Source organism: Carassius gibelio, chromosome B3, assembly GCF_023724105.1.
Source record: "Carassius gibelio isolate Cgi1373 ecotype wild population from Czech Republic chromosome B3, carGib1.2-hapl.c, whole genome shotgun sequence".
Taxonomy (NCBI): Eukaryota; Metazoa; Chordata; class Actinopteri; order Cypriniformes; family Cyprinidae; genus Carassius; species Carassius gibelio.
The window spans coordinates 732,322-753,037 of NC_068398.1; the positions used below are offsets into that span (position 1 = coordinate 732,322).

Below are 20,716 nucleotides of genomic sequence, written 5' to 3' on the forward strand. Positions count from 1 at the left end.
CATGGCCCAGTAACCGGGACAACTTAATCAAATTCGCTGCCCCATCTGTTGGGTCAAAGAGCAACACATTTTTATCTTTGGGAAGGAATTCTTTAAGTAATTCCCTTACAAACACTGTAAGGTTTTCTGATGTGTGATTTTCTCAAGGTTTAACACAAAGTGTAAACAGAAGGAAATTCCAGTTTGCATCTACAGTGCAGATTCTCACACCAACATATGGGTATCGATGATGAGCATCAGTCCAGCCATCTAGCATTATAGTACCACTGACAATGTCTGCCAGTTGCTCTTTGACTTTGGACTTCAAACCCATGTAGACATCTGCCAGGGCTGTTGTTGCAAGGGCTCTGCTGGATGGCAAATTGAGATGAATATTTTTCTTGTTGAATGCTTGAAAACCTTCCTCTTCTATTAATTCAAAAGGGAGCAGGTCCTGGCACAGCCACAACACAATGTCGCGATTGACATCAAACTGGGAAGTAGCTGGGCTTCCTTTCGACACAGTTTGGATCCAGTTAGTCAGTTTATTTGATTGTTCTTTGAGAAATATTGTACTCTCTTTGTGTGCAGCTTTGGCATGAGCAAGGAAGTTTCCACTTGATGTTTTTTCTCCCAGGCTGTACACTTTTGACAGCATTCGATGTTCTTTTGTAATTTCTGCTTCAAAGCAGAGTTTGCAGTAGAGTTTGTCATCAATGCGATTGTTGTTCACATACAAATCGCCCATATATGTCCAAAAATGTGAACGAAGGCTACGAGCAGAATCAACACTGTGAGGCCTCCATGTCACACCAGAATCCTTAAGCAGATGTGTTTGTGATGTGCTGATACATTTGTTAATCCCGTATCCTAAAAGAGAACAAAAATATCCATAAAACACTAGTCCTGACACAATGACAAAATGGCATTATAGTCCTGACAAAAAGGCATTCTTACAAGAACGGTTGAACAAAGCACCTAAAGTGAAGATTTAGAACTAGAACTAGCCTACTTGAGCTATTTGGTAATATTAGCTATAGCGCTAAGTGCCTTCAATAGCCACTGTGAATAATGTCCCTGCTGCTGTGTAAGAATGCACACTTGTCAAACTTCACGGAGTAACGTTATGCATATATTTATGACATGTACATAATTCGCTGTTCAACTTTATAGTTAAGGCGAGACACTAGGGGTAAAATTTTTAACTAGCAGATATCACTACGAAACTTTTCTAGTTTATCACTTACATTCAGATGAGAAAAAAAATGTATTACAAGTAAGGCTGGGACAACTCACTCCGCCCAAGTAGCCACTCCCCCCAAGTAATGTTAGCTGTGCTCCTATGCCTAGTGAGAATATAGTTCCCAGCATTTATACGATTAAAAATGGTCTCTGTCTCATATAGACTTGTTATTTGTACACGCTGTGACTATACAGATCACAACATGTATATAGGAAAATGTTTGCATTATTTTGTCACTTATTGGGATTACTATGTCAACAGTATCCATTTACATCCAGTCTTTGTGCTAAGCTAGGCTAGCGGTGGGTAAGTCAAATAACAATTACAGAATGCACAGAAATGAAAAAGGTATGTATGGACTTATCTAACTCTGGGGGATACTATGAATAAACTAAAGTCCCAAAAAGTCGGAGTGTTCCTTTAAAGCCCTCAAGTTTACATTGGTTACTGTATTCTTTCAATTGCTCTAAACAAGTATTTTGGGTGACCTTTTTTAATGAATGCTAGACATCAAGTTGTTGTTATTTTCATCTGAAAGAAGAACTTTTTTTCAGTAAGCTAGGCCCTATGTGTTCAGTAAGCTTGTTTCAGTGAGCTATGTGTTTTCAAGGCTTCAAGGTTTTATTGAATGCTATCTCTATACAAGTGCAAAGTAATGCATTCTTAGTCAGTCTTTTATTTTGTAAATTTAAGAGCAATAAACATATATTGCAATGGAATTCATGTTTTTTTTTCATTCAGATATGTAAATCAACATGTATACATTGTTAGTAGTCAATTAAACAAAACACGAGGCTTGTGACAATTTGCCAGAATAATAACTGAGAAATGTTTTCTTTTGGCATCTTTCACAGTTTCCTGGTAATGACGCCAGCAATCCCTTAACATTTGAAGAGACACCTGCAGTTTGTCCTTCTTCCACTTGCGCTCAGCTCTACGGCACTCACGTCTGGCAGCATGAGTCATGTCATTTAACCAGGGCTCAGATTTAGTTTTAGGCTGCCTAGACTTTAATGGAGCCACAGTGTCTAAAACAGTTTGGCAGGTGGAGTGAAACCATGAGCAAAGCTCATCTGTATACAATACAGACTCGGGAGTGATGGAGTTCTGACTGACATTATACTCCTCTACGTCCTCTACGTTCTCAAAACTCAGGCAATTTGATAATACCTAGAATATCAAAATCAACTGCGGGCGGCAGATCCTTTTCCTATTTGGCGCCTAAACTCTGGAATAACCTACCTAACATTGTTCGGGAGGCAGACACACTCTTGCAGTTTAAATCTAGATTAAAGACCCATCTCTTTAACCTGGCATACACATAACATACTAATATGCTTTTAATATCCAAATCCGTTAAAGGATTTTTAGGCTGCATTAATTAGGGAAACCGGAACCGGAAACACTTCACATAACACCCAATGTACTTTCTACATCATTAGAAGAATGGCATCTACGCTAATATTAGTCTGTTTCTCTCTTGCTCCGAGGTCACCGTGGCCACCAGATCCAGTCTGTTTCCAGATCAGAGGGTCACTGCAGTCACCCGGATCCAGTACGTATCCAGACCAGATGGTGGATCAGCACCTAGAAAGGACCTCTACATCCCTGAAAGACAGCGGAGACCAGGACAACTAGAGCCCAGATACAGATCCCCTGTAAAGACCTTGTCTCAGAGGACCACCAAGACAAGACCACAGGAAACAGATGATTCTTCTGCACAATCTGACTTTGCTGCAGTCTGGAATTGAACTGCTGGTTTCGTCTGGTCAGAGGAGAACTGGCCCCCCAACTGAGCCTGGTTTCTCCCAAGGTTTTTTTTCTCCATTCTGTCACCGATGGAGTTTCGGTTCCTTGCCGCTGTCGCCTCTGGCTTGCTTAGTTGGGGTCACTTCATCTACAGCGATATCGTTGACTTGATTGCAAATAAATGCACAGACACTATTTAAACTGAACAGAGATGACATCACTGAATTCAATGATGAACTGCCTTTAACTATCATTTTGCATTATTGACACACTGTTTTCCAAATGAATGTTGTTCAGTGCTTTGACGCAATGTATTTTTTTTTAAAGCACTATATAAATAAAGGTGACTGAACGCAACTGAGAACTGAACAGCAGTGGAAGGGTTAATCATGCAACAGCGCCGTGCAGCAGCGCGAGGTTTAACTGTATGACAGGCAAGAGCAGTCTCAAATAATACAGGCATATGGTCAGAAAACACTGCATCACATATCTCTAGATTAAGAACAGGCAAACCATATGATAAAACAAGATCAAGTGTGTGTCCATGTTCTTGTGTGTGTGGGTCCAGACACATATTGCACAAGATTAAAATAATCAATTAGGTTTAAAAACCCTTTTGCCATTGGCTTATCAGGACAACACACATGAACATTAAAATCCCCAACAATAAGAACACGATCATATTTAGGCATGATTTCAGCCAGAAAATCAGAAAAATCATTTGAAAAGTCCTTATTGTACTTGGGGGGCCGATAGACCACCGCACACAACACTGTGTGGGGGCGACCCATCTCAAATAAACTCAGTTCAAAGCTGCTGAAAGCGGAGGACAACAAAATCTGTTTACATTTATAATGACTCTTATATACAGTCGCTATTCCTCCTCCTCAGCCAGATGTTCGCGGGGAGTTCAAGTAGCGGCAATCTTGGTGTACAAATTCAGTGAAAGCACTAGACTCACCATCGCTCAGCCATGTCTCAGTTACACAGAGGAAATCCAATCCTCGGGACATTAAAAAATCCTTTAATACAAAAGTCTTACTTGCTAGAGATCTAGCATTTACCAGCCCAAACCTGGCAGGAACCGGCAGGTCCGCGGCACTGGATGTTCGTGAAACCCGACACAGAGAGCGCAAGTTGCTGTGATTCACTCCGCGCCAGCGGAGATGAGGAGAGCAGGGGCCGCAGGACTGGAACACCTCTTCCGGGCCGACGACAAGTACCAGCCAGGCATCGACAGAGTCCAGCGAGCGTCGAGGTATAACGAGACTAGGCACGACTCCAAACTCGGTCCAGAAAGGAGTAGAACAACATGCAAGACGGGCCTTCAACCTCACCAGCCGGCCGCTGCGTTTTCCCCGGCGGCGGGTGCGCTTTCTTCGGTGCTTACTTCGAGAAGGTGGAGCCGGGGCACACCAAAGGTGATCTGGGAGCTTCGCCAGGAGGGGGGGCAAAGTTTCACGTCCACCATCATCCAATTTTACTATATTTTCAGCAGAAATCACAGATCCAGCAGTGTTTGGCGATCGTACACCAATAGAGAGTCGACATCCCAGGCAAAAAATAAAACAAACAGCAAAAACACACATAGCAATGACAGTGACAGACGGCAAGCCACGCACAATGGCGCCATCTTGTTTTCCCCAAAGAAATTTGGGGTGATGCTCCATTCCATTCTTAGCTCCTCAATTTGCCAGTTGAGTACTTTTCGCCGGAATTGCTGCTTTCAACTAAATTTATTATTATTAATGTTGAAAAGTACTGAGAATATTTTTTCTTTTTTTCTTTTTTTGTGAAAAATTTTAAGAACAGCATTGTTTGTAACAGCGTGAAGCAAACAGTAAAATAAAATAAATAAAACTAACAGTCTCGATACTTTTTTTTCTGTGGTATGGACGTTTACAAGCCGCAAGCTTCATGTGGAACATTATGATCTCAATAGCATGTTCTAGTCAGTAGCGTGGTCAGATCAGATATAATGAAGGGAGACGTGAAGGACTGGACATCGCGTTGGTTTCAAATGGATTACTTTATCACAGAATATTTGTTTTCGGTAGCACTTGCTTAGTAGTTGCTTTTTTAACTTAGTAGTTAAAAGTAGACATTTCAAGCTTTCGATAGATGTATCTCTCACATCTCTTCGTTGAGTATTCACTGAGTTACAGTTCATTTTAATGACAGGTTTCTAAATGAAGATCACTGCAGACAGCTCACCTTGTTTGTTTTCTTGTTTATTTTATAAATGCTCAAAGTTTTATTGTTATTATGTGTGGATACAAATAAAAGGAGACCCTTTACAGATTTGATTTGTGTATTGCTCTTATCTGTACGATCAAAACTGAAAGCGTAATTTAAGTTCTTTTTGGGGTTATCAGGAGAAGATGCCTCAACACGCATATACGCGAGGATCGACTCCAGACGGTTAACTTTGATAAAGAATTCATCTTCAAATACCTTCTTTATGCACAAAGAGCTTGTAAAGGAAAAGTTGAAATCGCATCATATGACCCCTTTAAAATTATTAACATATTTGCAAATTCTGCAAGGGGTATGTAAACTTATGAGCACAATGAGTCTTTAATTGGCTAAATTGCTCAATGCTGCAACAACAGATTGGATAGTTTGCCAGATCTTTGTGCTTTAGTTTGAGGATATTTAGCACCGTTTAGAACCAAATTACAATCTCAGTCTTTCTTAAGTGTTATGGTCTCTTCTACAGCTCCTTGAACAAGAACGGTTTGTAAAAACTTCTACTTTCCTTAATAAAAGAGAAAGCAAACTACAAGTGACACATATAAGACAATTGAAAGAAAAGTACACTGATATCATTTCTATCATGAAATAAAATGTCAAACAAAAATAAAACAATATATAAGAATAAAACATTTTGACATTGTTCTATGGTGAGGAACTCCATCTTTGAGTTGATCTTAATCTCACAGTTGAATCAACTTTTGAAGATCAACTTTTACTCACTGTGAAAACTTTAGATGATATTTCTTCGTCAAGTCAATTGTAATGTCTGGTTAGAACAGATTTATACAGATGATATTTCAATGCTTGATGTGTTATCGTTTGATAACATTTGATGAAGCGAATCAGATCTTAAAGTGCTGAATCTGAAGATGATCTACTCACTGTGAATGTTCTTTGTATTACTGTGTAGAGAAGATGAATTATTGAAACACGTCCCAGATACAGTTCAGTTATATGGATTCACTCCAGTGTGGATCTTCTCATGTGTTTTCAGACTTACTGAATGATTGAATCTCTTATCACAGTGTGAACACTTGTAAGGTTTCTCTCCAGTGTGAATCCTTTCATGTGCTTTCAGACTTGATGACACACTGAATCTCATGTCACAGTGTGAACACTTGTAAGGTTTCTCTCCTGTGTGGATCCTCTCGTGTTTTTTCAGATTTGCTGACTGACTGAATGTCTTGTCACAGTGTGAACACTTGTAAGGTTTCTCTCCAGTGTGGATCCTCTCATGTGTTTTCAGACTTGATGACATACTGAATCCCATGTCACAGTATGAACACTTGTAAGGTTTCTCTCCAGTGTGGATCCTTTCATGTGTTTTCAGACTTGATGAAACACTGAATCTCTTGTCACAGTGTGAACACTTGTAAGGTTTTTCTCCAGTGTGAATCCTCTCATGCTTTTTTAAACACTTCGCTGAAGTATAGGTCTTCTCACACCCATAGCACACATACTCTCTCACACCAGCATGTATCTTCTGATGCAATTTTAAACTTTGTAATAATGAAAAACTCTTTCCACACAAATAACACGAATGTGGTTTCTCCTTCGAATGAACTTTTAGGTGTGTAGTCAGGTTTGTAGCCCACAAAAATGTTTTTCCGCAGTGACCACATGAATACAGCTTCTCTCTAGTGTGGATGTTCACATGCTCCTTAAGTTTTGATGATTGTGAGAAACTCTTCCCACACTGATCACATGTGTAAGGTTTCTCTCCAGTGTGGATGTTCATATGATGCTTAAGTTTTGATGATTTTGAGAAACTCTTCCCGCACTGAACACAAGTGAATGGTTTCTCTCTAGTGTGGATGTTCATATGATGCACAAGTTTTGCTGATTGTGAGAAACTCTTCCCGCACTGATCACATGTGTACGGTTTCTCTCCAGAGTGTTTTATCTCATGTTTTTTTAGGTGATCTAATTGACTGAATCTTTTGTCACAGTGTGAACACTTGTATAGCTTCTCTCCAGAGTGAATTATATCATGTTTTTTTAGGCGATCTGACCGACTGAATCTCTTGTCACAGTGTGAACACTTGTATGGTTTCTTTTCAAAGTGATTTATCTCATGTCTTTTCAGGTGATCTGATCGACTGAATCTCTTCTCACAGTGTGAACACTTGTATGGTTTCACTCCAGTATGAAGTCTCATGTGAACATCAAGATTATATTTGCATGTCAATCTCTTTCCACACTGAGTACAGGTGAAAGATTTCTTGGCTCTCGTTTTCTTTAATATGAGCTGTTTGCTTTGAAAGCACTTCAAAGGTTCTTCTTCAGTTTTAAAGTGATTTTTTCCCTCAACTTTGAAGTGCTCAACTTCTCTTAATTCTTCATTGTCCTCATTTTCTTCAATTAACACTGAAATAAAAGCAAAAACAGTTATGTCGTTAGTAACTCATAAAAAGGTTAAAAGACAACAAATTGAACCCTGATGTAACAACCGAGAGTAGACTATAAAAAATGTTGATAACTTTGCGAGTGTCTGGCTGCAGACTTGCACTTGCACTCTCAAGACACTTGCGCTTCCGCTAGTGACATCACTTGCAGTCTTTATTTTATATTTTGTTATATTTATTTAATATTCTTTGTTTGAATTTCTCAACATTTTACATCAGCAGCCAAGTGATGTAGACAAGAAAAGAAGTGTTGGCAACGCACAAGTTCAATTTCCACAGAGGTCAAAGATGAAGGAGGGATAGTGGCCATGGTTTTGTTTGTCAAATGTTGTGTGAGTATACAGTAAATGAGATGAGTGACTTGAAATGACTGTGTTTTTTTTTTTTTTTTGGGGGGGGGGGGGGTATACAATAAAATAAAATAAAAAATACAATGGATAGAGTACAATTTCTCAATGTCTCAATTTTCAATACTTTCAATTTTTTTCTTCCACACAACACATTGAAAATGCAACATCAAGTATTCCATATTAAGAATAACCTACAATTTTAAAGTTAAATGTTAAAGGGAGACAAATTGTCAAATTCATGAGATAAATAGTAAAGTTCAATGTTAAGAAATAAATATTAAAGTTCATGTCAAATCTTCAGGTTCAAGACATAAATGTTCAAGTTCAAGTCTCTGTACGGGCACCATTACTGTAATGGTAGCGCGCCCTATCACCCATCAAAATTGTGATGATTTTGGTTCACATTTAACAAAAATCCACCAATCTCAACTAATTAGAATACTTCATTAGACCAAAAATAATAATAAATATAGCTGCAAGTAGCAATTATGGGGCCAAGCACTCCACCGGCAAATTGAGGAGCTAATCATTGCATGGAGCATCAGACCAAATGCAACAATGAGCAATTATATTAGGATTATTTTAATTTAAATGGCTAAAAAACAAAACAAATACAACCTTTAGTAGCATTATTACTTTGCTTATCAAGTTTGATCAATAGGTGGGGCTGTTATCAAATTAATTTGGTGTACTCTGTGTGACTTGTCAATGACACACACAAAGTTTGGTGTCAATATGCCAAAGCAAGGCAGAGACACAGCCTCAAGTGTCATTTTAGAATCATGCCTCAAATTCATCGCTGTGGTATGCAAAAATGTTTTTGTCTATCGACACAAAATCCATAATTTTTCAGCACAGTATTAAGATCATCTGACTCAATTTTGCTGAAAATCAGACCAATAGTTGATAAGGAGTTCTAAAAAGTAGATTTTCAACATAAAATGGCAGACAGGAAGTTCAGCATACTGTGGCATTTTTGGTATCTATGTTGTCGTGATAAGGAAGGGAATATTTTGAGACCAGTTTCATGGCAATAGACTGATGCAATAAAAAATGTATTAGCATTTTTATAAGTGTAATTATTAATGGTTAATGATTGGTTTATTTCACTGCAGGTAGTCTCAGGTCATGCTTGTTATAACACACACCAAGTCTGGTCTCAATACACCTATCCGTTCTCATTTTGGTGAGAATCAGACGGACTGTCTAGGACGAGTTCGAAAAAGTAGGTTTGAAAATGGCAAAAAAACTAAACCTTGCAATTTTTAATTCTGGGGTTCATTCGACTTGGCATGAGCCAAGGATTCAGAGGAAATTTCATTTTCTGGCCTACGGTTCAAACGTTATTAGCATAAACATGAGTGCAACTTTCGACAAGTGTTGATGCTAGATCCTTTGACTTGACTCTGGTTAAATGTTGGGACTTTCCACTATCAGTGTGCCAAGATTCACAACTTTCCTGAAATCTGTTCTATGGGACTTGTGGCGGACAAAGAAGAAGAAAAACTGTATGTGCTTGGGCCCTAAATATAGCTGCAAGCAGCAATTATGGGGCCAAGCACTCCACTGGCAAATTGAGGAGCTAATCATTGCATGGAGCATCAGACCAAATGCAACAATGAGCAATTATAGCAATTTTAGGATGATTGTAATTTAAATGACTGAAAAATCATAAATACAACCACCACTAGTAATATGCTTAGAACTTTTTAGTCTATCGACACAAAATCAATTACTTTTTGTCAGCACAGTCTGAAGATCATCTGACTTGATTTTGGTGAAAATCAGACCAATGGTTGGATGAGTTCGAAAAAGTAGGTTTTTTTTTAATCTTACCAGCAAATTTGTTGATGCGCTAAATGAGAACCGTTTCGTATATATACACAAAATCCATAACTTTTGGCCAGTGGTGTCTGAAGATGATCAGAGCCAAATTTAATGAAAATTGGACTTATGGTCTAGGAGGATTTTGAAAAAGTAGCTTTTCAACATTAATCAAAATGGTGGACAGGAAGTATGGCCAATTTTGGTATAATTGGTATTGATGTTCTCAGAATGACCCAAAAATATAAGACGACCACTTTCATTTCAAAATTTATTTTATATTTATTTTATATTATATTTCATTATAACATTTAACCACATGGTGGCGCTGGCCCAAAACTTTTTGAATACTATCAGGGCTTGGAGCCAAAGATTTTTGCAATTATTTTCCTAATACGATAATGCGTTCAAAAAATACAGCATTTGAGAACATAATTTAAAATGGCTGACATGGGAAAATTGTATATCATTTGACTCGACATGAGCAACCGAATCTAATGAATCCATCTTTTGGCCAACTCATTCAGAAGTTACAAGCAAAAATATGCAATTTTCATATCTCCTGACCTGACCACTAGGTGGCGTTGCGTCGAAAACACTGCAGGTAGTCTCAGGTTATGCTTGTTATAAGAGAGACCAAGTTTGGTCTCAATATGCCAAACCATGGCCAAGATAGAGCCTCACATGCAATATTGCGTGCTTTTCATCATATTTGTTCATGTGTTATTCGAAAATGGTTTGACGAATCAACTTGAATTCCATAACTTTTTGCCAGCATGGTCTGAAGATCATCTGACGCAGTTTTGGTTTGGTTTTTGCATTTTGGGGTTGGTTTGAATTTGACTTGGCATGAACAAAGGATTCAAAGGAAAAAATAAATTAAATTGTCTGGCTTGCAGTTCAAAAGTTATTAGCATAAACATGAGTGCAACTTTGGACAAGTGGTGGCGCTAGAGAGTTTGAGTTACAGACTTCAATTTGGCTCTGGTTAATGTTGGGACTGTCCTCTATCAGTGTGCCAAGTTTCACAACTTTCCCGCAATCGGTTCTATGGGCTGCCATAGACTTGCAGCAGCAGAAGAAAAATAAAAACAATGCCAACGATAACAATAGGTGCCTACGCACCTTTGGTACTCAATACTTGGTAGGGGCTCCTTTTGTTTTAATAACTGCCTCAAATTCAGCGTAGCATGGAGGTGATCAGTTTGTGGCAACACTTCAAGCAACTTAGGCGATGAGCTTCTCCACCCTTCCTCCAGACTGTAGGACCTTTGCTTCCAAATGAATTACAAAACTTGCTCTCGTCTGAAAAGAGGACTTTGGACCACTGTTCAACAGTCCAGTTCTTCTCCTTAGCCCAGGTAAGACGCCTCTGACATTGTATGTGGTTCAGCAAATTCCTTGACACTTCTGTGTATGGTGGCTCTTGATGTCTTGACCCCAGCCTCAGTCCATTCCTTGTGAAGTTCACTCAAATTCTTGAATTGGTTTTGCTTGACAATCAATCCTCATAATGCTGTGGTTCTCTCGGTTGGTTGTGTATTTTTTCTTCCACACTTTTCCCTTCCACTCAACTTCTGTTAACATGTTTGGATACAGCACTATGAACGGCCAGCTTCTTTGGTAATTAATGTTTGTGGCTTACCCTCCTTGGAAAGGGTTTCAATGATTGACTTCCGGACAACTGTCAGATCATCAGTCTTCCCCATGGTTGTGTAGCCTAGTGAACCAAACTGAGAGACCATTTTGAAGACTCAGGAAACCTTTGCAGGTGTTTTGAGTTGATTTGCTGGTTGCCATGTAACTATATATATATATATATATATATATATATATATGACCCACCGGTCTCGAGTCTCACGGAGGAGATGGAAGGATATAAAACAGGAGCAACGACAGTGAAGGAGAATATATGTGCTACCCAAATAAAATAATGACTAAAAGTAAGTCTTTTAGAATGGTCTTTTACAAGCCAGGTGGTGAATTAGCCCAGGAGCTCATCTCCTGTTCCCAAAATGCATCACAAAGTGCTTGAGAAAGCTGTAAAATAATTCCACATTGCACAGGGAGCAAACAATGCAGTGTGTATGCGTTTCGTATTTTTTTTATGCACCCATGTTAATGAATTCCATCGTTCACGCAGTTGGGGTCCGTCAGTGCGTTCCAGGATCGGCGCGTCTGCAGCAGTACAGCAAACGCGTCCTGTGTGAAAGCACAATGAGTATGAGTTTGTGCTGCTTCAGCACCACATACGTAATGCACACGGACTGCATATGCACTGCAGACGGAGTATGTGTGAAACAGGCTTGTGTCTTGTCGAGGTTTCCATTCGCAAGCTTCTTAAAAAAAAAAAAAAAAAAAAAAAGAATTCCCTTAAGCAAACCCGGGCGGCTTCAGCTGCATCCATGCTAGCACATCACGTTTGATTTGGTAATTTCACAGTAGGCATACACACAGGTTCGAAGACTCATTCTCGCCCCCTACAGTGCAATTCGGTTAGGCATATCATAGGTTCACATACAATGTGCAGAAACACTGCAGCTAAACTCTAAAAATTCACAGCATTTTATTATAATGGTATTCTAATTATAATAGTATGTATAAAACGGTCCTGGTCATAGTTATTAATATTCTGCATTGTAGTTTGACCTGCTGGTGCTGTGCGCTGAAGAGATATCACCGTACTACAATGAAGCGCTTGAATCAAAACCAAATGCATCTTATATCAGGTAAATAATATATCCAAGATATATACACACACCGGCTGAAATGTTTTGAAATCACTTGTACCCTACTTGTTAGAAAAAATCCAGTCTCTGTCTGTGTCAGTTTGAGTCTTGGTAAAGTTTTAAATCCCTGCAGCCAAGATGCTCCTCTGTCAGCCACGGATTTTGGGAAGTTAAACAAATCTATAGGGGTGGTTGGATTTATTCACGCACTTTAAAATATTAATTTGAAGCTTGTTTCTTTTCAGATTCTTATTCATGGCTTGAACTTATTGGGAGAAAACTGTCATTTCTATGTGAAATCAGACATTTGACCACTCGCATATAGACAGAATGGCATAATCATAACAACCCTCGAATATTCAACTGTGAGATTCGTAGTCGAATCAGGCTCCTCGAATAGAAGCATCGAATCGTTGACTATTTGGGGTCACCTCTAAGATAGATACATACATACATGTATACACACACACACACACACACAGAAAAACAAGTGGATAGAATAGAAAAATGTATAAAAAAAGATGATAAATAGGTCAAGTATAATTAAAATAGAAAAGAACATGCTAGAGTTAGAGCTTCAAATAAAGATGGAACAGATGTGTTTTAGTCATTTCTCGAAAATGTCTAAAGGCTGCTTGGATTGAGTTGGCCAGGTCTAATCCAGCCTGGATAGAACAAGAGCTTGAACAAGTTGTGTTCCATGATCTTCTTGATTTTTTCTAAGGCAAATCTGCAAGACCAGAAAGTTTTATGTGGTCTGAGAAAGTCAACGGATCATCATTCGTAGCTCCAAAGTTTCAAACTCTTTTTGAAGGAGTTATTGTTGATGATCCTAACTGGATGGCAACATTTTTGTAAAGTGATGGGTTTGCTGAAACCACAAGCAGTTCTGTCTTAGCCAGGTTGAGTTGAAGGTGATGGTCCTTCATCTAGCAAGAAATGTCAAGCAAGTGGAATGAGAGGTAGAGTTCAGTGTCATCAGTGCAGCAAATCAATTCAAATGAGGAACATGATTAATCATAACTAGTTATAATTCATTATAAATATTTAGAAGATCCACTGAAAGCATTTACTTGACATCTGAGTGTTGACTGTCTATCAATATTAAGAACATATTTTCCTGTTTAAGGAAAACAACTTTCTTACTGTACAATACTACTCCGAGCACAATTAGGGACATTTAGCATTCCTTTCGGTCTCACTCACAGCCACGTTTGCTGAGATTTCAAAAGTATACTCAACCGCAGAGGTGCACGGACGTATGGGCTCGACACATGTGCAGCTCCACAGGGGTGCACGGCTGTGCATGAGCCCTCTTGATGATGAGAATAACCTAATGCCGACGGTGCGCGGATGTCTGAAGTATACTTTAGCCTTTATGCGATCGGCAACTGGCTGTTTTTTGCCTTATTGCAACTCTGTTCTAGACTTGCACAATGCCATTTATGTGAACATATGAAGTCTATTAAATGCCCATTGACACAGGCCAGAGACGCTGAAGACATCTTTTTTCTTATTAGGAAACAAATCAAAGAAAAAATATATATAAATTCTACTGTTTTAAATATTCAGCATGTTGCTAAAAAATAAAATATATTGTGCCCAGCGAAAAAATAAATAAATTACCAGTCATTTAAAAAAAACATTTCAGAGCTGTAACAACAATACAGTGATACCGTAAAACAGTGATATTTTTGCTAAAGATTATCATACCGTCTAAATCTCATACTGGCCCATGCCTATGCAAATGATACTTAATGTGCCAATTAATAAGACTAAGTTTGATACTTGAATATTTTGCCTATTTGAAAAAGATTCCTAATGCACTTTGGGGCTCCAGTAGGTTGGCTGAAGTTAGGTGATGAGAAAGAACCATTTTGAGTCCAAGGATCTTTGGTGAATGGAAAGTCAAGGCAGAAGGCTTGGCACAAACTTAAGGTGTCCTTCGAAGTGTTCTAGCTCAAATCCTCACAATCTAACCGACCCACAGACTGTCTGAGTTATTTTTGGGGCCCACAGAGGCATGCCCATACCAGCTCAGACTCTCCACACGGACAGAGAAGACTTGGCAGAAGAAAAATAATCTGGGCGGAACTGTGTGTGCGCCTTTTAAAGTCTGAGAAGATTTACGCCACTCAGGATGGGCTTGTCCTATGGGAAAGACTGGAATTCCAAGTGGGAGGTTGATGTAAGATGCAAGTCTTGATTGTCTTCAAGGAATCAAAGGATGGGGAGGTTTGATTGTAAATGAAACCCAATAATTGTAGATGACATCAAACATATATAGTTCCCATCAAAGGCAGTCCATAGCAACAATCAAATCATGAACCTCGTAGAAGTATTCAATAGCCGTGTTTCCACTATCGAGCTAAGACCGGGCGTGCTAGTGCGTGCCAGTCGCGTTTCCACTGTCACTTCCGGGGCTTGATCGTGCCTCGCCGGGGCTTCCTCGGGGCCAACGGCCAGGGTTTTTTGGCCCGAAGAAAACCTTGGGCCAAAGCGGGCCAGCTGGGGCTAGAGGAGGGGTTATGAACAAAGGCGGAGTTTCTCCGTGTCTAGAGAGCATCAGCGCGGATCATTTCAGAAAGATTACAGCTTTAACACCAGTATTAAAGGTGTTTTTAAATAAGTTGAGCTCAAAACTCACTCTTAGTTATCAGCAAGTGTTTGAAATAACTTGATCCAATGTGGATTATAATCACTAAACAAGGCAGAAAATATTTATAAGCGATGTAAAAGACTATGCACGCTAAATATGTTACCATAGTAGCCTAAACATGGTAAAATATGACCGTATGAAGAAATCAGATGTCAGCTTCTTATTCTCTATCACAGTCGGGTATTTATTAAGTAGCCTAACATTTTATCTGTCGTCTCGTTTTGTGAGTTTAGCTCCACGTTGCATATCATCAAAATATAATAATGATTTTTGTTTGGGAGCTTTTATAAAAATAGAGAGTCTGCGCTGCGGATCATTTCAGAAAGATAACAGCTTTTACACAAGCATTACACATTTTTTTTTAAATAAGTCGAGCTCAAAACTCACTTTCAGTCAGCAGCGAGTGTTTGAAATAACTTGATCCAATGTGGATTATAATCACTAAACAACGCAGAAATATTTATAAGCGATGAAAAAGATATGCACGCTAAACATGTTACCATAGTAGCCTAAACATGGTAAAATATGACCGCTTGAAGAAATCAGACGTCAGCTTCTTATTCTCTATCACAGTCGTGTATTTATTAAGTAACTTATATTATCTGTCACAAGCCTCGTCTCGAGAGTTTATCTAACGTTGCCTATCATAAAAGAATATAGCCTAATAATGTTTTTTGTTCGGGAGCTTACAAAAATAGAGATATTATCATTCATTCTAAATATGACGGCTACTGTGGCTATACAGAAACTCGACTGAATAAACAGGCTATTTTCATGAGTGTTAAAAATAAATAAATAAAATAGAAATAAGTGCATTTATGTGTGATTAATTTTGAGTCCTGATAAATTAAATCATTATGATCAATGTATCACTTATTCTATAGTTAAAACATCGATGCTTTTGAATTTGAATATATAACAAAGCATGCAAACAAAGTGCCGCTTTTATCATGTTGGTTTTGTGATCGCACATGTTCCAGTGACTTATTTCTTAGTTTTCTGATAACTTCTCTTTGTTGATGAAATTTTGAGGTTGCATGACGTTGTTCTGAGAGGCGTGTAAAGGGCGTGTTTTAGTGACGTGCAGCGGTGCTTCAAGCTCCACTGTGGAAACCCTGCGCTATTCTGGCCTCGGTGCTACTGGCCCGGGGCTATGAGCCCCACCCGGCCCGCTTTAAGCCCTGGCTCGCACTGGCCCGACAGTGGAAATGCGGCTAATGTGTCATAATCCCAACCAGGACCACAGACTTGATACAAATCCATTTAGCAGATACAAAAAAGTTCTTCTACAAAACACAAAATGCCTCGTTATTAATCTGCATCAAATCCCCTATACAAAGATAATATTTGACCAGTAAATAAAACTTAAGCTTTAACATGAACGTTTTACTTGCAGTTGAGCATGAATCAGACTGTTTCCCAACAGGACTTTGTTTGACCAAGGAGGTCAGCCATGATAATTTATTCTACTGCTCACCTGTCTCTATCTAAACACAGTTATCTCACTAATACCCAAGTGGTGAGGAGTGTAATTGCAGGCTAAGTAACTGCCAGGTGTCTGTTCAGGATTTGTGTGTTCATCAAAATAAAGGTTTTCCTATGAATTAATTAGAGAAGAGTCCCTTTTTATGGGCATAATGTTATCTGTTTTAGAAAGACTTGAGTAATGGTTGCTTTCCCTTTATTCCTTTGAGCCATAAAACAATTTTTATCAGATAGTTCGACTTTGGTTGCTATGAAACCAGAGGCCTGTTCCGCCTTTTTGAGGTGTTTGTTGCATTTCGGGGGAAGGGTCCAAAGGTCTTAAGAAATTGGGTTGTATGAGTCTGATTAAATGTTTTAGGGGAAAACACCAATGTGAAGGGATATGTTAACGATGTGAGTGCAGGTACAATGGCAGAAGAAATGGCTTGAAGGAGATGAGATTGAATAGGATCAAGTGGACAAGTAGTGATTGGTAAAGATAAGTTTAGAGACTTCTGCCTCAGAGTAGATAGAATATTGAAATCAGAATCAGAATCAGAAAGAGCTTTATTGCCAAGTATGCTTACGCATAGAAGGAATTTGTTTTAGTGACATAAGCTTCCAGTACACAGAGACAACAACACACAGACAAAAAAAAAAAAGACAAAAAAAGAGAGATTTACAAATTGGCAAATAAATAAGTGTATAAACAATTGTGCTATAAATGATAATGGAATAGGATTGAGTGAGATACAGGAATGTTCTAGGATGGAGGGTTAACAAATAAATATAAGGATATTGCACGTTTATAAGCATAAGTAGAGAACATTTAACTGTTCATGAGGTAGATTGCCTGGGGGAAGAAACTGTTCTTGTGCCTTGCTGTTCTGGTGTTTGCGGCTCTGAGGCGCCGGCCAGATGGCAAAAGTTCAAAGATGGGGTGACTTGGATGTGAGGGATCCAGAGTGATTTTCTGAGCCCTTTTCCTCACTCTGGATGTATACAGTTCTTGAAGGGTGGGCAGGGGAGCACCAATAATCCTTTCAGCAGTCCGAACAGTTCTCTGTAGTCTTCTGATGTCTGATTTTGTAGCTTAACCAAACCAGACAGTTATTGAAGTACAGAGGACAGATTCAATGACGGCTGAGTAGAACTGTTGTTTCAGCAGCTCCTGTGGCAAGTTAAACTTCCTCAGCTGGCGAAGGAAGTACAACCTTTGCTGGGCCTTTTTAACAATGGAGTCAATGTGATTGTGCCACTTCAGGTCCTGAGAGATGGTGGTTCCCAGGAATCTGACTGACTCCACTGCAGTCACAGTGCTGTTCATGATGGTGAGTGGGGAAAGTGCAGATGGGTTTCTCCTAAAGTCCACGATCATCTCCACTGTTTTGAGCGTGTTCAGCCCTAGGTTGTTAAGACTGCACCAGACAGCCAGCTGCTCAACCTCTTGTCTGTAAGCAGACTCATCACTGTCCTGGATGAGGCCCATGACTGTAGTGTCGTCTGCAAACTTTAGGAGCTTAACAGAGGGGTCTTTAGAGGTGCAGTCGTTGGTGTACAGGGAGAAAAGCAGAGGGGAGAGAACACATCCCTGAGGGGCACCAGTGTTGGTGGAGCAGCTGTTTGATGTGAATTTCCCCAGTCTCACTAACTGTTGCCTATCTTTCAGAAAGCTGGTGATCCACTGACAGATAGAGCTAGGAACAGAGAGCTGGGTCAGTTTGGTCTGAAGGGCTGTTGGGATGATGGTGTTGAATGCCGAACTAAAGTACACATAAGTCCCTGTTTTGTCCAGATGTTGCAGGATGAAGTGCAATCCCATGTTAATTGCATCATCCACGGACCTGTTTGCTCGGTAAGCAAACTGCAGGGGGTCCAGTAAGGGTCCAGTGATGTCTTTCAGATAAGCCAGAACCAGTTTTTCAAACGACTTCATGACGACAGACGTTAGAGCCACAGGTCTGTAGTCATTAAGTTCTGCTATCTTGGGTTTCTTTGGGATGGGGATGATGGTGGAGCGTTTGAAGCAGGAAGGCACTTCACACAACTCCAGGGATCTGTTGAAGATCTGTGAAAAGATGGGGGCCAGCTGGTCAGCACAGATTTTCAGACAGGCTGGTGTAACGCCATCTGGGCCTGGTGCTTTTCTTCTTTTGTTCTTCTTGAAGACCTGGCGCACATCATCTTCACAGATTTGAAGAGCAGGAGGTGTGGAGGGTGGGATTGCAGGATGTGTTAATGGTTGTGTAGGGAGATGGTCAGAATGGGTGTTGGGGGTTTCAAATCTGCAATAAAACTCATTCAGGTCGTTAACAAGTCGTTGATTAGCCTCAGTGCAAGGGGATGGTGTCTTGTAGTTCGTGATGGCTCTTAGACCTCTCCACACTGAAGTTGAGTCGTTGGAAGTAAACTGGTCTTCCAACTTTTTAGCGTAGGTCTTTTTAGCCGCTTTGATCTCTTTGTTCAGTGTGTTCCTGGCCTGATTGTACAAGACCCTGTCCCCATTTCTGTAGGCATCCTCTTTGGCCTGTCGAAGATGTCTGAGTTTTACTGTAAACCATGGCTTATCATTGTTGAATGTTAAATAAGTCCTGGTAGGAATGCATATATCCTCACAGAAACTAATATAGGATGTTACGGTCTCTGTGAGTTCGTCCAGATCGGTGGTAGCAGCTTCAAAAACACTCCAATCAGTGAGGTCAAAACAAGATTGTAAATCCTGCTCTGTTTCGCTGGTCCATCTCTTCACATTCCTTACTACAGGTTTAGCAGATTTAAGTTTTTGCTTGTAAGACGGTATAAGATGAACCAGACAGTGATCAGAATGTCCAAAAGCTGCTTGTGGAACAGAGTGATATGCATCCTTTATTGTGGTGTAACAGTGATCCAATATATTACTGTCTCTGGTGGGACATGTAACATGCTGTCTGTATTTTGGCAGTTCACGGGAGAGATTGGCTTTGTTAAAGTCCCCAAGAATGATTAAAGCAGAGTCCGGGTGTTGTTGTTCTGTGTCTGTGATCTGATCAGCAAGTTTCTGTAAAGCTGAGCTCACATGCGCTTGCGGAGGGATGTAAACACTGACCAGAATGAACGAGTGAAACTCCCGCGGCGAATAGAACGGCTTGCAGTCGACAAAATGCATTTCTAGATCAGGACAGCACATCTTCTTTAACACAGTTACATCTGTACACCACTGTTTATTGATGTAAAAGCATGTCCCGCCGCCGCGCGATTTCCCAGTTGATTCTGATTCGCGATCCGCTCTGAACAGCTGAAAGTCCGGCAGATGGAGCGCGCTGTCCGGTATGGCGTCATTCAGCCAGGTTTCCATGAAACACAGAGCAGCAGAGTGAGAGAAATCCTTATTTGTCCGAGAGAGCAGAAGGAGTTCGTCTGTTTTGTTGGGTAGAGAGCGGAGATTTGCGAGATGGATGCTAGGCAACGGCATTCGAAATCCGCGCTTCCTGAGTCTGACGAGCGCTCCCGCTCGCTTCCCCCGTCTGCACGTCCTGAAGCATTTGATCAGCGCCGCCGCTCCTCCGATAACAACGTTCATTAAATGTCTGAATAACTTAAATCCGGTAAAAGATCTTGTGGTGTGTTCTGCCGAATGTTCAGCAGTTCATCCCTGGTGAAACTGATTGTGTTTGTTAAACAAAAAACAGGAAAAATGAACAAAAACAGCACAAACACTGGAGAGCCAAGCACTGAAGCAGCCATGTGCGGCGCCATCGAGTGTCGGAGGAGTAAGTGTGTTTGCTGGTAAGATGTGTTTGAAAGTTTGTGGTGTTAGAAATTGTGCATTGAGATTGGTAATCTTATTAATGAAGAATTTAGCAAAGTCATCAGCTATTAGAGTTGAAGGGGGAGGGGGGGCAGGAGAAGGAAAATGTTTTAAAGAACATGCAAGAGTTAGGCAAATTGTTCATTTTGTTGTGATAGTATGTCCTTTTAGCAGTGGAGACATTAGCAGAGAATGAAGAGAGAAGTGATCGATATAGATTAAGGTCAGTAGGATTTTGTTATTTGCGCCATACTTTTTCTGCAGCCCTGAG

At 39.9% G+C, this 20,716-nt stretch overlaps 1 protein-coding gene across 1 annotated transcript in view; it reads right to left on the minus strand.

Annotated features, from left to right (window-relative positions):
* Positions 1-3,376: 3,376 nt before the first annotated feature.
* The window catches only part of LOC127952166 (zinc finger protein OZF-like), a 28,491-nt gene continuing 11,151 nt past the window's right edge, over positions 3,377-20,716 (minus strand). Inside the window, exon 4 of the mRNA XM_052550529.1 lies at positions 3,377-7,594. Coding sequence (XP_052406489.1) covers positions 6,174-7,594 — 1,421 coding nt within the window. The 3' untranslated portion in view covers positions 3,377-6,173. The remainder of the gene's footprint in view (positions 7,595-20,716) is intronic.